At 32.6% G+C, this 18734-nt stretch overlaps 1 protein-coding gene across 2 annotated transcripts; it reads right to left on the bottom strand.

Annotated features, from left to right (window-relative positions):
* Positions 1–678: 678 nt before the first annotated feature.
* LOC107485482 (ankyrin repeat-containing protein ITN1-like) lies at positions 679–14886 on the bottom strand. Of its 2 annotated transcripts, none has more exons than XM_016106017.3 (5): positions 13877–14886; positions 12977–13138; positions 3315–3467; positions 2309–2739; positions 679–1293 (listed from the first exon to the last, which is right to left on the bottom strand). In XM_016106017.3, exons 1-5 carry the CDS (start codon positions 14739–14741, stop codon positions 679–681), a joined length of 2226 nt encoding a protein of 741 aa, XP_015961503.1. In that variant the 5' UTR covers positions 14742–14886. The 2 variants fall into 2 exon arrangements, with proteins under 2 accessions (XP_015961503.1, XP_052116954.1); XM_052260994.1 differs by having other exon boundaries at positions 2309–2601.
* Between the last annotated feature and the right edge of the window lie 3848 nt (positions 14887–18734).

The raw sequence follows: 18734 nt of genomic DNA, 5'->3' as shown, positions 1-18734 counted from the left end.
AACACATATAATAAAGAATGTAAGTGTGTTAAAGAAATGACCATATGTTGCTCGAGTTCCTCAAGTGAAGGAGATAGGATCCAAAATTTTAAAAAAGATATCCAAGGTTCCTAGGAACTCTACAGCTTGTGAACTCTTGTTTGAATGATATGTATGGTCTCTTCATCTTCTTAGTGTTTTTTATAGTTTCTACTTTATACGTGTGTTGCTTATTGTTTTGGAAGACATATATTATTAGTGTGGAATAAATTGTGTTCATAATGTTTGAGAGATTCTAGTTCATTCTTTCCAGCATCAATGCCATGCTTGTTTCTAATTTCTGTTCAGTTTGACGAATGGCTAAATATTGATATGATATATAGTCATTTCGGTGGGAGCTTGTAATTTACTAATTTGCGGTTAGTGAAGTGTGACACTTCATATATTCATAATCACGTATAGAAACAAAATTGATAGATTAATCAAGTAATTGTTTGCTTTTGCCTAAACAATACTGATCATTTTATATTTTAGGATAGGAAAACTATTCAATTTTTACAATGAATTTTTATTCGTTTCAACCTTCTTCTTTGACAAAAGAAACTTCTTCAAAAGCATTATATAAGTTCAAATTCTAATTAATATTGAATAAAATACAGATAAAACAACTAATTAACGACAAAAGAAAGCATTCATCGATTAATCTTTTTTGTTCTTTTTCTTAGAAGTGAGTAATTTGGGTGATCTTAATGTAGATACTAAAATCTCAAAGAAGAGGATCAACAATGTGGGTATGAGTACCAAGACTGGAACAACTGCAAGTGACGTTGTTGCTATCACAACACCTCGATTCCCCTCTAGCATCATAAAAAGTGCAGACACAAAGGCTATCATCATGGATAACACGGAAAAGAAGAGGGTGATGAGGCCCAAAAGTAACTTGACAGGTAACTTCCATAGAAAATCATTCTCAGCATATCGCGAAGTGAGGATCCAAATGAAACTCAAAACAGAAGAAGAAGATGTGATGAGAGACACTGCATCTGCTATGATGAAGACTTTAAAAGCACGTTTTTTTAGAAAGATTGGAATGCCAGTATTTTGATCGTTTCCACCTGGGACAGTGAAGGCTGCAGCAAACATCATAGTAATAATGAGAGTACCAACGAGTGTAAAAGAACCTGCAATATCTCTTGCCCATTTTTCACCAGATTTTACCAATTCCTCGTGGGTTTTGGTAAACAGTTCACGAGGCTTCTTGCCATCTGCATTTTTGGCTTCTTTGCACTTGGCAGGCACAATTCTTTCCACCGCCTGCATGCATGTGGTACATGATAATTATTGCTCATTTATATTTCCTACTGAATAAGTGAATATTCAAAATTTCTAGAACAAATATTAGTTTATGAACAATTTAGTCCAATTGAATAAATATTTGGAAAAGAAAAATTCTAATATTACAAATACATATGTATAGATATAATAATGGTCTAAATAAATTGATATTTGCGACATAATCACTAACCGAATTGCAACAACAACTGCGACAGTTTATTTCATATGATTTTTTTTGTCTGATATCTTTTCATGTTTTAAGAAATGACACATATATAAATACATAGTTACATACATAAGTACACGTTGAAAGAGAGAAGTAAACTCTAGAGGTAGTTTGTGTTTGATTTGCATTTTCATCCCGTTTTCTATATATAGATGAAAAGATAAATTGTGATAATTGATCTTTTATATATAGATGAAAAATGGGAATAACTCATAAGAAGATGAATAGTAAGAGTTCAAGTGATAAGAAAACTGATAAAGTAGTTAAAGGTTAATAGAAATTATTAGAGATTGTTAGAAGTAGTTGGAAACAGTTATAGCCAGTAGCAGCTAGCTATTATTGTTATTTAACATCATTACTTGATGAACAAGTCATAATAGCCTACATATGATATGATGACTAGATGTTTTCATATGAGAATTAATTATTTAAAATGGTTAAATAATTTGATATATTTAACTAAACTGTTTAATATAAAAAATATCTACATCTTACCTATAATTTATATACAAAGACATTTTTATACAAATAAGCACCACTATATATATAAATCTCTAATTCTCTCTTGTTTTATACTTAAATTTTCACCATTTAAGATTAGTAATACAAATTTTAATAAAAGTGTGAAAAGGTTATTTTTGTTTTTTCTATTATTTTTCTTTTTTTATACAAAATTTATATAAAAATAAAAATCATTAAAAATGAAACCAAACAGTTATTAAATGAATGTGAGTGCATAGACACACACTTATGAGTCAGAGAGAGGACCTTAAACCATTGAAGTTCTTTTTGCATTTGCAATGCTGAATTGGGAAATCTGCCAAGGTAAGAGGAAGGGCCTAGTTCAGCTGCAAGATGCAAAATGTTATTATCGAAGACGTCTTCACGGGATGCAATCATCTCTTTACGCCCCTCGATCTCATGAATGAATCTGAAAACTCTGTCATGACGATACGCAATTGCATGTGAAAATATGCCTCTTTCATTTTTGTCCATGGCCCACAGAAGGTCAGGATTTGCATGCCTCATTGAATCTATGAACTCAACAAGTCCATACTTTGCTGCATGCAACATGGAGTCGTAAGCGAAGCACTTATGTAGCTTGGTTTCGTCTAATTCCGATATTTTTTTGCTCAACCATTTCAGAATCTCACATGCTAGATGATGGTTCTTTTTCATCTCATATATTTTCTCACTCCCTGATAACATTTCAGTAACCACCAAGTTCAAGAAAGAATCTAATAATTGACGCATAAAGAAAAAACCAGAAGAAAAAAAACCACTATATGAATTTAGAGTTTAATTTTGATGTGAAAAGCCTTTTACAATGAATTTAATCATATCCATTGTTTTAAAAAATAAATTTAATCATATCTATTCTTTTAAATGATTATTCACGCCGTTAATGTAAAAAATAGTTACTTTTATTAATATAATGTTATATAATTGAATGTACGTGTAAAACTATTTTATATTATTAGTATATTAAAATTAAATTACACGTGTAACTGAACTTATTATAGCTGTTTTAAGAAAGCGAAAATAGAAAAGCTAATAAGCAAAAATGTATAGGTTTCATTAGGAAAGCCATTTTTTTACAAAATTAAAATCAGCCATAATTTTTTTTTTCTTTATAATAACAGTCAAAACCATTTATTTATAATAGATATTTCTCAAAAAGAATTGAACGAATTTATATCAATTTGAACCAGAAAACATCACTACTGCATTAGATTTAATTAAAAATTAGGGGCATTCATCTAATCTTACGCACCGGGAAGTTTTCGAAGTCCATTAGAGATTTTGTCTAAAGGAGAAGTTGCAATAAGATTAGCCAAGATATTTGCCTTTGTGTCGTCCGGATCAACATGTAATATAATCTCCATACTTTTATTAGAAAGCTTTAGGAGTGTCTTCAGCTTCAGACCTGCAGTCAAATAGTTGGAAAAAGACCTTTTAAAATAAAAAAAGTGAGAAATTTTATTATTTAAATTAAAAGATAATTAAATTTTCTCATTTTTTACTTTATTAATTTTTCATTTAAAAATTAATAATCTTTCAAATTCTTCATTATAGCACATACTTTCTTTCTAGCTACTATTATTCATTTATTCCTTGTTATTACTTGCATACACGTTTACCGAGGATGTATGCATGTAAATGTAATAGCTAACAATAATTAATAGTCAAATTCATATTTGAAATATTATTTATTCTTTAAATTAGTTTTTAAATAATTTTTTTAATCATATTAGTCTTTGAAAGATAAAACGTAAATCAAATTGGTCCTTCCGTTCGTTAAATGATAACGTGTCACGTTAAGTGTCACGTGGACGTGGCATAATGACGTGTCACGTTAAGTATTATGTGTCACTAAATGATTGGTTGACGTGTCAAATCAGTGACACTTAGCACGTCACATATCACTTAATATGTAAAAATGTTATTTATAATCAAAATAATCCCTAAAAGTTTAAACATAAATCATTTTCATTCCTAAAATTTTAAAAATTAATCAAATTAGTCCTTATATAATTTTTTTCATAATATTAAATTTAAAATATTTTTTGATAGTACTAATTTTAATATTATTTTTTGACCTTAATAAACAAAATTCTCTTTACATAAAATAATAAAAATAATTAAATTATTATAAATTATTTTGTCATTTGAATTTTAAAGTTTTACATTTTTATTGTAAGCTTTTTTTTTATAGTAAATTTGTTTTATTTAAATGAGTTTATCAAATTATTGTTGATTATATATTTAAAAATTTAATATTTTAAATCTCACTAAATAATATAGTAATTATTTTGATGAAAATGACTTATGTTAGGACTTTTAGAGATTATTTTGATTATAAATAACTTTTTTACTTGTCAAGTGACACATGGTGTGATAGGTGTCACTGACCTAACACGTCAACAAATTATTTAGTGACACGTGGCACTTAACGTGACACATCATCATCGAACTAATGGAAGGACCAATTTGACTTACGTTTTATCTTTTAAGGACTAATATAACTAAAAAAATTATTTGAGGACTAATTTAAAAATAATTATTTTTATCTAAAGAGAATTTTGTTTATTAAGATCTAAAAATAATATTAAAATTAGTACTATCAAAAAATATTTTAAATTTAATATTATGAAAAAAATAAAAATATATATATAAGAACTAATTTGATTAATTTTTAAAATTTTAAGAATGAAAATAATTTACGTCTGAACTTTCAATGACTATTTTGATTATAAATAACTTTTTTACATGTCAAGTGACACGTGACATGTTAGGTGTCACTGATCTGACACGTCAATCAATCATATAGTAACACGTGGCATTTAACGTGATACGTCATCGTCTAACTAAAGGAAGGACCAATTTAACTTACGTTTTATCTTTCAAGAACTAACATGACTAAAAAAATAATTTGAAGACTAATTTAAAGAATAAGTGATCTTTCAAGAACAAATTTGACTATTAATCCAGCTAATAATATATTAACTGTTTTAACTTTTAAAGAAAGATTAATCTTAAGGACCACTAACAATAATTAATTATTAAGAAAGATCAATTTTATTAAAATTAAGAAAAAATAGAAAAAAAGGGTTAAAAGATTTTTAAATAGACAATAATATCCTTAATCAATCTTTGAAACTAAAAAATATTAAAAATAAATAAATAAAAACCTTAATCTACAAATTTAAAACTCTAAATCTCTAAATTTAATAATGCTAAATCGCTTAATTTTCTTTTATTAATGTGATAATATCTCGAGTATTATCTTCTAACACTATTGATACATACACATTAATTTTGTTTTTAAATAAAATATATTTCAATAATTTTTATTGTTTAGCCATTAATACTTAAAAATATATGATTGAAAAAATTTAATTAGTTGAGAGATAAAAAGAGAGATCGACCGTTGTCAAATTGAGCTTTTTTTGCTTTGACAACCTAATTTGGATGATCTAGCAATAGTTTTTGTCGTACAAATTTATTTTGTCTTATTACTTGGTGATATTGCAATTATTAGTTACATTAAAATTATAGTTATTATTTGTATTATTTATGGTAACTGGTTCTTATATGTGATGTTTTTTCCCTGAAAAAAAAAGTTAGACTTTCACCAAAGATCAATAAGATAAATGAACTACTTATGCTGGAAAGAGTAAAATGAATATTTTCTTTTCTGTATTAAAAACAATCATAAAATGAATTAGACTAAGTGATTAATTAATGGCATTATTTTTTAAAAAAAAAAATAAAGAATTTAACATACTAGAATGGAACATACAGAACCAATCAAATACTGCAAACAGATAATAAAGCACAAATACAACACAAGAAAATATCTTCATGTCATTTTTGGTCAATTCATCAACAACAAAGAAGATCCACACATCTCCACTCATTGCAGTTAAGAAATGTCATGGTGATAATTTCTTCTACACACTTGCTGTTATTTTAAAAAATTCTTCGATTCCTTTCTAGCCAAATGTTCCAAATGATCGCACAAAAGCATAACAACCACTGCTTTCGATCCTCTTTTTTCCTCGGCTCTTCTGTCCACCTCAAGAAATGTTCCTTCATCGAACCCGAGAAAGACCACTGATAGCCAAACACAGACATCCAAGTATTCCACACCTGCCAAGCAAATTCATAGTCAAGAAACAAGTGGTGGACCTGTTCAACATCCTTGTTACATAAAACACATGCATTATCTTCCTGACGACTAATCCCAAATCAACTTAGTCTTTTCTTCGTATTCACTCTACCTATCAATACAAACCAAGTAAACAGCTCCACTCTTGGTGGAACTAAACATTTCCAGACGGTCTTGGTGAAGATGTAACTGGTAACATCCTCTGGAAGCATTTTCTCCTACAACACCTACACAAATGAGTTAGTCAAAAAAATACTCTGTCTATCATATTTCCACACAACTCTATCCTCTCTATTATTCACTAGTCTCACAGGTCTCAAAACCTCGTGTAATTGACTCAGGAGATCTAACTCCCATTGAAACAGTTCTCGCTTCCAATGGAAGTTCCAAATCCACTCTAACCCATCCCAAAATCCGCAAACCCCTATAATAGATCCACATTGGTTTGTAACAGAGAAGAGCCTGAAGAACTGATCTTTTAAAGAGCCACAAAGTAACCAGACATCCTCCCAAAATCGGGTCTGTCGCTCATTTCCAACCTCCACAGACAAGCCAGTAACCATCTTATCCTTTATATGTTGCTCCTTGAATTGTATCTGGCACATATTCTTCCATGGTCCTCCTCTCGTAGGTAGTACTTGAGTGGACAGCAGCTCATTCGGATTCAGATTATTACAGGAGCACACCACCTTCTTCCATAATGGGCACTTTTTCTTTGCAAACCGCCACCACCACACAATAGTGCTGTATTACAAACCATAACATCTCCAACTCCCAACCCACCTAGCTTCTTCGAAGTCTGGACCACTTCCTACCTCACTAGTGCCATACCATTCTTACCATCTTCCGTGCTCCACAGGAATCTTCTCTGCAAGAAAATCAACTTCTAAGCAACAGCCTTCGGCATCTTATATAAGCTCAAATAATAGACTGATAAACTATTTAAAACTGATTGGATTAACACCAACTTTCCAACTTTGTTTAGCACCTTAGCTTTTCAAAGACTCAGTTTCTCCTCCACTTTGTCTATAACAGGCTTTCAGGTCTTCACCAACCTCAGATTTGCTCCTAAGGGGATTCCAAGGTATTTGACTAGAAGGGCATCTTCCTTACAACTCAACAAACTACACATACGATATACCCGCTGCTCTTCACAATTGATTATTGGAATCAAACTGGACTTATCAAAATTAATATTTAGCCCTGACATTAACTCAAAGCATCACAGAAGCCGCTTGTAGTTCTTAACAGACTCTTCTTCTGGTGGACAAAATAGGATAATGTCATCTTCAAATTGAAGATGTGACAACTCTATACTATCTCTCCCAACCACCAACGGTGAAATACGTCCGTTCCTGACTACCTCACCAAACATTCTATGCAAAACATCCACAACTAGGACAAACAAGAAAGGAGAAAGTGGGTCACCTTGTCTCAAACCCCTTTCTATTTTGAACGGCTTAGATGGCGAACCATTTACCATGACTGACATAGATGTTGTGGTCACACACTCCATAACCCATGCCCTTCATCTACGCCCAAACCCCATTTTTTGTAACACAATATCCACAAAACTCAACTTGACTCTCTCATAAGCTTTTTGGAAATCAAGCTTGATTATTGCTGCCTCTTTTTTTTTTCTATGTTTAAGCCAATGTACAGTTACACACGCAATGAGAGCACCATCATGTATTTTTCGACCATTAACAAATGCACTCTAAGTCTCCCCTACTAATCTTGGCATCACTGATCTCATCCTCCTAAATAACACATTCGAAATAACCTTATACACACACCTAACCATACTAATAGGTCTCAGGTCTTTAATCTCCTTCGTCCCAATGAATTTTGGTGCCAGCGCCACCCAAGTGATATCAGAATCAGCCGGTAATTTAGACATCTGGAAGAACCCCATCACAACTGTCACGAATTCAAACCCAATCTCATCACAGCACCTCTTAATAAAATTCATATTGTAACCATCATAACCCGGCACCTTAGATGACTTACAATCCCACATTGCCTCTCTAATCTCCTCAGCCGACGGCAACACCTCCAAAGTCACAGAATCTTCCTCATCTATCCTTACTCACCAGACCATCTCTGAAACCCACCATAGGAGAAGCTTCCTGATGATACAAATCCTTATAAAACTCTCGGATAGTAATTTTTATTCTGGCTTGATTCCTAACCAATCTGCCATTAATTACCAGTACATCAATCCTATTATTCCTCCTTCTTGTTGAAGCTATGTTGTGAAAGTATCTTGTATTTTTGTCTATATCCTTCACTTACCAAGACCGAGACATCTGTTTCCAATGAACTTCTTTCCTCACATACCATCTCTCGCAACAAGTAACTAACGCCTTTCTCCTTTCCTCCATCGTTCCATCATAGACACCATTGCTTACCATATCATCAATCCTCTTAATCTCTTCCTCAAACTTCATAATCTTCTTGTCCATTTCACTGAAATTGGCCTTATGCCATCTTCCTAATGGAACTGTCAAAACCTTCAATTTATCAGTGAACTGTATCTCCCCCAACCCCTTCATTCCTCCTTAACCATTCTGGAAAACCCTTCATGTGTAAACCATGAATCAAGACTTCGGAACGGCCTCAGACCCCTCATCTTATTATCATCCACAATTATAGGGTAGTGATCTGACAAACTCCTTGGTCCCCCTCTTAACCGAGTATCTGGAAATTCTTCCAACCATTCCACACTGATCAGAGCTCTATCAATACGACTGTATGAATGGCCTCGAACCACGTAAACTTACAATCAGAAAGCGGCAAATCCACTAAGTGCATATCTTGTATACAAATCTTGAATTCTTCAGTAGATAGATATAAACTAGCAGTACCTTTTCTTTTCTCTACGTGTACTATCTCATTAAAGTCCTCCAGAAGACAACAAGAAACCTGACATAACCTCACAATGTAACTCAGCTCCTCCTAAATATTTGTCTTCTCATCTCTATTATGCGCACCATAGACCAAAATAACAGCACAACTGAAACTATTTTTTAACAAGAATCCTTCAACACACAACCACTTCTCCCCTTTATAGAAATTATTCATTTTAAACACCATTTCATCCCATATTAACAATAGTCTGCCCGATGCACCATCAGATCCAACATATTCCCACCCCATTCCATCTTTTTCCCATATTCTTGCAACGTCAAATCTCGTCACTACCTGCCTTTTAGTCTTAATCAATCCTAACAGGTCTAAGTTATGTTTAGTGTTTAGGTCCTTCACCATTCTCATCTTCCCATCACCCCGTAACCTCCTAAAATTCCAGGCACTAAAAATTATTTAAAAAGAGTTTGACACACCTTTTTATTATTTTTGGGTCTGCATCTTCTCATCTTTGCCTTCTGTTTTGCCACATTTCGTTTTTGAGCTCTTTGTTCTGTGCTTAGAGAATTGTCATAACGTCATCCTCCTCATTGTACAATAAAGCACTTGACTCCATTCCCAGCTCCCAGGTCCTTCTGTTTTCCAGCATCTGCTCTTCCAAATCTGAACAACGAGTGTCCCTATCGCATGCATCATTTTGAACTCCTTCATGCCCAATACCAGCCCCTCCAAGGCCATTCCCATCATACCCGAGCGCCAATCTCCTTCCATTTTGATCAAGCGCGTTACCTCCAACAAGTCCCAAATTGAGCTTGTTGCCATCTGTCTCACTAATCCCTGCACCCGTATCAAATCCACCTTCATCATCAGCATCTCCTACACCATGAGCACTGCCATCCTTCTCCACAGCATCATTAGCACCTCCACCATCGCCAGCTCCCATCACCATCTGTTCTGCCCCACCACGAGGCCGGACCATGACCCTGGGTGTCGTAATCTCAGACCCACTTCCCACCTTCATCAATGGCATCCCCAGACATTACATTTCCACCACGGACCAACCGGCTACCTTCCTGTCCATCTCCGACCTGCACATCTTCCATGGTTCGGGTGTGGTGATCTTATCCGCGGGCCAGCTGGCTCTCCTCGTGACCATCACCGACTCGTGTGCATCCGTCACACTCGAGGAAGTCCACACCGTCACCATGACGAGCTTCCCTTGCACGCGCAGTAATGAGAGATCTGCTCAGTCTCTTCATGCTCACCACCCGACCCAACTCACCCTGATGTAGCCTAGGAGAAGAACCACTAGAATATGATGATGTTGGGTCCAACAAACTATTGTTACCTCCCAACTCCTTATTATTGTGCCTGGCCCACTTCTTAGTAAGACAAGCATTTTTTGGGTTCATCTTATTTTAAAACCCTGTCCAGCCCATCATACAAATCATTATATGCACATGTAATTGTTCTATCCGAGTCTCCATCATAGCTCATAACGTTCCCCCACCCCCTCCAAAAAATTAGCAATTCCTTTATTATCGCCATTAACTACTTCATTGATTACGATTTTCTTGTAATTGTGATTGGTACTGAAACTGGTCCATTTATTTAAAATTATATCAGGAATTACGACTCTACCCTTATCATCTTCATTTCTCCGTGCCACTGCCATTAACAAACCATCGTCCAGACCTCCCTCATTCGACGGCTCTGCTTGCCTTCTCTGCCATTTATTCATTCCTGGATTCTTGCTTGTTATACCATTGTTCCATAGCTCACAGTTCGTGATTCCTTGATCACTTATTTTCCCCAAACACAACAAGTCACATAACTCATGTCCAACTTCCTTCACAAAAATCTCAAAGCCACCGGAGCCAATTGTGATATGGACCCACTCCTGAATGACGTCCATTACACAAGTATCAATTTGCACGTGACCTATAGTAAAAGAGCTGCATAATTCCGTCTCTGTTACACATCAAACTACTTCCCCCCATTGACCTCCTATTGTATTGAAGGTATCAATTGACCATGCGTGCAATGCAACCCCGAAGCATTCGAGCCACACTCTTCTAGTCTTACTATGTTCCGATTCCTCCCACCTCCTTACCTTGTGAAAAAATTGAAAGAGACTATTCATTTTAAAGGTGCATATTTCATCCGCATGTTGAATACTATCAAAAGTCAGAAGAGCTTTATAGGCTCTCATTTTCCGCACTTGGACAACAGTAGGCAAGTTCTTGGCAATCATTTCCTTCAAAGAACTGAAATCAATAGGCTTCGTCGTACCCCCCACAAGAGTTCTCTGCAACCATTCCAGATTTTCTTTCGCCACTGCTACTTCCACCTTCTTAGTCTCTCGATACCCATGCAGGTTCTTGTCGACTTTCGGCGTTTGTACTTCTTGTGGAGTTGACAAAGAATCACGCTGGACTACTTCTCTATGAGGCTGCCGAATCAGTTGGTGCTGCGTATCATCTCCTCTTTGTCCCTCACTTAAGATCGCGGTATCCAACTTTCTTCTTATTTAGCCTCTCCCACAAAAACAAATTTTCCTCGCTACTTCAGTCGTTTCATTTTTGCTATAGCCTTCAAGGCCCCTCCTTTCGTTGTGTACTGTATAAAAGTAAACATGTATATACTATCACTTTTATTTTTTCGGGACAGATAGATATCATTGATGCGTGCCGTCCAGTCCAGTTGAACAAATGAAATAACTCTCTCTTCGATATGTCTTCAGACAGATTATTTACAGAACGGAGAAAGACTCAATCTCTATTCACCGATACTCTTCTCGATTCCAAATCCTGAGATCCTTACCCCTCCCTATGTTTCCCACCCACGCTTGCGTGCGCGCTCTCTCTCTATTTCTCTCATATCCTCCACTAATTAATGGATTATTGTCTCTTTAAAATAATGTTTTGGCCCTTCTTTATGAATTTTATTTAAATAGGTGTCTTTTAATAATGATGATGTAATTATTCTCTTTTATTAATTAGTCTTGGTTGATGCTTCTTTCCGTTAATTTTTCTGTTTTAATTAAGCTACAAACGGTTTCATTAGGGAACCAATTAGAAGGGTAGTCAACTAGTTGAAAAATAGGAGGTAATTTTAGACAGTTAAATATTTATTATCTTGTGAATTTTCATATAACATTTATCAACTGTTTTCTATTTATCACAAATCCCACTAAAACATGTGAAACTTCGTTTCAGAAATTGTTATCTGCATAACGATCTTTCATAAATAAGCACGTCATAGTAAGTAACAATATATATAAGTACTACCATTAAATTTTACGTGATGAATTAATAAAATGACATCACGTGTCTACCATTTACTATCGTAGAGGACTAAATTGATATTTTAAAAAAAAAAACTAATTAGTCGAAATTCAAAATCTACAAAGACCTAATTATTACTTTACTTTATATATTTTTTTGGTAACTACAGATGAAATCAAATATCTACAGGTTAAAAACGAATAAAATTAAAGTTAGATCCAAACTCTATCCTACTCTATTTTATCCATTCTCATTTATAAGGTGATTGTCTTAATCAATATTTTAAGAGCTATCTCTTTTTCTGATGTTTAAGTTGTTAAGGCACATAAGAACTTTTATATTCCAAAAGGGCGTTCTAAGAATTTCTTATAGTATGTCCGAATAATTTTATATTTCAGCATGCATTTTTCAAAAGAAAATTAATAATCAACGTATGAATGTCCAACTAAGGTTAGGTAGGTAATAATGTAACAAGAAGTTGTTAAAAGTTGACCATATATGAAAAACGAAAATTATATATGACAATCAATGCTTGAACGAAATAGTTAGGTGAGCAATAATACTTCGAAAATAATTCAATTTTTCTGTGAAAGGGCAAATTAAACTCACAGTGATAAATATATCTCTGCCATAATCCAAGCTGGGTTCCACTAAGAAATGCAGAAGGCATGTGAGCTAGTGCATATATGGGCCGTAGATCCACTGATTCTGATTCAGGATCAAGTCGCAATTCTCCACTAAGCCTGTGTTGGATCAGTGAGGCAGCAACATCTATACCCAGAGAAAATGTAATAAAAAGCTGAATAAATACCGAAAAAAAAATATTTTATTTAGAATAATGGTGAAAATAATATATTTTATTTAGTAATTAGTATTAAGGCTGGGAATTTCACATTTAAAATACATGTTAAATAATTAAAAAAATGCTTTTGTTTCACATTGACAAACCTTCTCCTCTATAAAAAAATAGTAAAATCAAATATAGTGTTTTTTACACTTAGTTCAAATGATATATCACGACCAATATTTAAAAAATTATAATTAATCAATATTAGTTTAAATGCAGAACAAAGGTTAAAAATATTAATTAATTAATATTTTTTATATTTAAAGATAATAACTAAGATATTAACTTGTATTATATCTAACAATAAAATCAACCATATAGTCGATTCTTAATTATAAAAAAAAAATGCATAACCAAACAACTCTATATTACATTCAAAAGAAAAGGAGCTGGGTGTTGTTGACCGTTGAAGACTTGAAGCCAAAATAGCCAAAGAGGATAGAAAAATTGATCTATCAGAATTTATTGACTTATTTAATTATTAAATTAATTTTTTAATTTAATTTTTTTAAATTAATAATTTAATAATATATCTTATTTTATATTTTTAAATATTAATAATTCACTGATAATTAAAATAATAAATTTTAATGGTTTTTTAACCATTGTTAGAGAGGATATGTGGGAAGATGAACAGAGACGACTAAGTTGCAACAGATTACCGAATATTTCTGCATAGATGCATCGCGTAAGAAGTATAATTCCATAACGGCCTCCCTTCTCAAAGAAAACAGAAGGAGGAGTCTTAGAGAACAGGTACGCCGTCATTTCTTTGTGACCCTTCTTGGAAGCAATGAGAACCGGAATCTCACCATTCTGGTGGTCGTTGATGTAACCACCAACATATTCATCATCGTCTTGCTTGGTCCTTATGGTTAGCAACTCCTCTCCTCCTTTAACAACCATCATCTCCGCCATAGCTACGTTGTCCGTTAACTCAGCAACAAGAGCAAGCGCAGTGTATCCCCTTTTGTCCTGCATCTTCAGCAACCGCTGGTTCCCCATGTTAACTAGCTCCTTCACGATCCTCTCCTTACCAGAAGCCACTGCCACGTGGAGAACCGTCCTTCCCGTGGAGGATGCGGTGCAGAATATAGAGTCCGGGTACCTGTTGATGTACGATTTCGCGTCGTTCCAGTATCCTCTCTTTACTGCACTGTGGAGCCTGTGAACCTGACTGCCATGTTTTTGATCTGAATCTGGAAACGCTCTCACGTCTTTGCTGAATGAGATCTTCAAGTGATTCCATGCCTCTCTGGCCTTTTCGAATTTTCTTATGTTGGAGAGGTTCTCTGATCCACACGCCAGTTGAATGGCGTGTAAAGCCTTTGCGTTCTTCGATATCCATTCTTCCGTTTCTGATTTATTATTATTATTATTTTGATCAGCCTCAACTATACCACGCCATAGACCTTGACCAACAAGATAGTTTTTCACCAGAGTGCTCCAGTTGTCGTAGTTGTCTTTTGTAAGCGCTTCCAGAACGATCCCGGTTGAAGCAATATTGATATTAGTAGCTGCTGCCATATTATTTGTTCATATAAAAAAAATTAAAATGGTAAACTACCAAAAGTATTCCTGATTCAGTTGGGGACTTGGGGATCAAGAGTGGATGATTTGAAATGATAGATTAAAAAAATGTTTCTACTGTTTAGTGAGAAAAAAATGAATAATTAATTCATTTTGTATATATGGACAATAAAAGAAATATTTGTCCTGACAATTTTTTTAAGATTGGGGAACTAATTCTACATGCAATCAAACATTTAATCTTTTAATAAATTCTGATATTTAAATTTTAAAAATTAATTTTACATTAAAAAACATGTACTCTCTCACTTTCTTTCATTTCTTTTTTCTTTTCTATTGTCGGTTCATTTTTTTAAAATTTTTTATTTAATTTTAAATATTTTTTATTATATTTTAAAATTTTGTTTTTCAGTTTAATATATTTTTTTAAAATTAACAAAATATCAAAACAAATCAAAACATAATATTAACATCTAAAAATTTTGAAAAGACGACATCTAACTATATATAAACAAAATAACATCTAAAACTATCAAAAAATCAAAACATAACGATGTCAGAAAGTAATGCACACTTAATAGTTGTAGTTGCCTCGCTGGGCAGAAAGAAAGTAATTATTTTGCAGTATCTATGGTCAGCGTCACGTGCAGAGCTGCGGGTAGGGTAGAGAGTAATTATTTTGCACTCCTAATATTATATATATATAAAATAAAGTGAGATCTTTTATTATTAAATATTTTTTTTATATTTTTTTATCCTATTTATAAAATAAATAATAATAAATAATATTTTATTTTCTAAAATAAAATTCAAAATTTAAAATCTAAATTCGTATTTCCTTTGGTAGCAGTATAAAATTAGCCTAAAATAAAAATAAAATTAAAGAAAATTTATATTGAGATATCACATATTACACCAAGTGAATTTAGAAATTTTAATGCTGTTTTTTAAATTAGGTTCACTCAATTTTTTATTAATATTATGAAATTTGAAATGAATCAAATGATTGAATTTTATATTTGTTTGAAAAAATTTGATTTTCTGCAGATAGAATGGGATAGGATTTAGACACTTAGAATGTAGGTAGAGTTAGGGTTGAAATATTCTTAACACACTGAATAAGATAGGGTAAAATTTAAAAAAAAATTTCAACTTGCGAATAGGATTAGGTCAATCATGCAAAAATATTGGCAATTCATGAAGTAATTTGATAATATATTTGGCTTAAGGTCAATCACCCAACATGTTCAAGATATATATGGTTCAACTTTAAAGAAAATACCAACAGTCATATACGAAAACAACTCTGTTTGCATCTATCAACTAAAAGAGGGATACATTAAAGGAGATAGAATAAAGCATATTTCACTAAAATTCTTCTACTGATCTCATGATCTTTAACAACATGGTGATATAGACGTTCAACAAATTCGTTTCAATGATAATTTAGTAGATTTGTTCATTAAAGCACTACCTACTTCAACATTTGAGAAGTTAGTATATAAGATTAGGATGCGTCGATTAAAAGATATCAAATGATGTAATTATCAAGGGAGAAGAGTAATATGAGAAGTATAAGATTGAGAAGTTAGTATATTCTTTTTCTTAACTATTATTTTTATCCCACTTCAAATTTTTTTTGATAAGATTTTTAACAAGACAGCTATCTAACATATTATACTAAGAACATTCAAGAGAGAGTGTTATAAATATATTTATTATGAATGTCATTGTAAGTATAATTTAAATTTCAAGTAGATAGAATTAATTATAGATGTAACCTAGCTGAGTGAGCTAGAATTTGGGTCCTTTTATAAATAATTTTTTTATGATGTTCTGTGTACAACATCAATCATTAATAACGTCAGCTCATATTCTCCTTATTCTCTTTCATCTTTCTTCTCTTTTCAAACTCTAATCTTTATTTTCATAATAATACAGTATTTTTTTCAACCTTAAAAAAAACACTTGTCGAATAGTCCCTCAAATTCACTTGCGTGCTGTGCCTTTTTATTTGAGTGAACTACTAATTGACCCCTATATTTTGTTACGAAAGACAATGCGAATTTTTACGGAAAAAAAGAGTCATTTTGATCCTTGTTTCTTATTTCCGTAAAACAATATAGTTCTGTTGTGAGTTTTATCATCAAACACTAACAAAAATTGCTAATCTGATTTAGCACATTAAACTAGTGAAGTGGACGTTAAGTACCACGTGGATGGTTAAAAAAAAATAGGATCAATTTGTCCAAAATTCAAATTGGTCAGAAGTCTTTTTATCTCATTTATTTAGATAAAATGACGTCGTTTTAATGCTAAATTGGTCAGAAATCTATTTTTTTAAAATTTTAATATAATATTTTTTAATTATTTTTTTATTATATTAATATTTTTTCAATAAATTCTATTATTAGTTTTATAATCTGAATAATTTAAGTAATAAAGTAAACATTAATGAACATATTATTTAACATCTGTGTCATGTATAACAACAACAACATATGTAGATTAATGTACATTGAATTTACGAATGTCATAATAATTAAACAATGATAATTTAGAGTTAATACTCAAAATAACCCCTAAAATTTGACTTTGACGCAATTTAGTCCTCAAACTTTTAATTGACTCAAATTGTGCTTTGAAAGTTTGACCAGTGCTTCAATTTGACTTTTTTATCGTTTTCCATCACCGAAAAGCTGACCTAACAAATTTCAGGTGTCATATGATCAACAATTTTTTTTCAGTTTTACCGCTTTTTTATATCTACCACCACTATTATTATCACACTACTCTCCCTTTCTCTCCTCTCAACCAGGAACTAAAAGTCCAATACATCACTACATCAAAAGAAGAATAAAAAATAAAGAAATTTTAAATTTTATTTTTCCAATCTTCACCCTAATTTGTTCATATAACAAAATTCAGTTTAATTTTTTCTTTTTATTATTTTTTGATTATGGAGCAAAGAATGAATGGGTTGAAAGAAAAATTGTTGAGGAAGCTGAAATCAATTAAATCAATTGGATTTTAGGTAAGATCAAATCCTTTAAGTGAAAGTATCAGTATGTTGATTTTTTCTAAAAGATTCTAACTTTCAACCTAAGTTCCCTCTTTGTTTCTCTAAAAAATGTTCCTAAAAAAGTAGTTGTTGTCCACCCTTTTTAGAGAACCTTGCTACAATGAATTTTTATGGTGACCAATCCAATTAAAAGAAATCAGAATCCCATAACACCAAAAAAAGAGGGTTAAGTCTCAAGAGTCTAATTTTAGAAAGTGAGTTTAAGTCTCGTCGATGCTGTGTGCACATGGTGTTGCTGTAGGCCAAGTTGAAAGATTTTTACACTTGTTTATCTAGTACTATAAGATCAGGGTCACCCAAAATTTTCTAGCACAAGCAGTAGAAGATTCAGAAGAGAATTGGAGGCAGACGGCCAACCCGAGCACCGCGACGGCGAAGAAGAACCAATTATGCAGAGCCAGAGTAGAGGCAGATGCTGACCCACAACTATGACGGCGACGATGACTCAGAGGCCGAAGCAGAGGATGACAAAGGTTAATGGAATAAAGAAGTACGAGAAGAAGCATATCCAGAGAACATGTTAGAGTTATCTGAGGTTTGCTCTTGCTCCCCAATTCACCAGAAACACAATGATTTAAAAGAAATGGGGTTTCTAAGTTTTTTTTTAAATTATTGAGGATTAAATTGATGCATACAAAAATTTTTGTCACGTCAAACTACCGTTGAGGCTGTCAGGTGTTAACTACACGTGCCACGTCAGTTTTTGGGTGACAAAAATAGATGGAAGGACTAATTTGAGCCACGTCTTAAAATTTCAGAGTATAATTTGAGTCAGTTAATAATTTGAGAATTAAATTAAGTCGGGGATCAAATTTCAGAAGTCATTTTGACCTTTTAAGTATTAACTTGATAATTTATGATCAACTTTAAGAATTGCATTATTTGTATATATATAGTCATATATAAAG

This window comes from Arachis duranensis, chromosome 4 (assembly GCF_000817695.3).
Source record: "Arachis duranensis cultivar V14167 chromosome 4, aradu.V14167.gnm2.J7QH, whole genome shotgun sequence".
Taxonomy (NCBI): Eukaryota; Viridiplantae; Streptophyta; class Magnoliopsida; order Fabales; family Fabaceae; genus Arachis; species Arachis duranensis.
The sequence above is the reverse complement of the archived record's forward strand: the minus strand, read 5'-3'. Positions and strand labels throughout refer to the sequence as shown.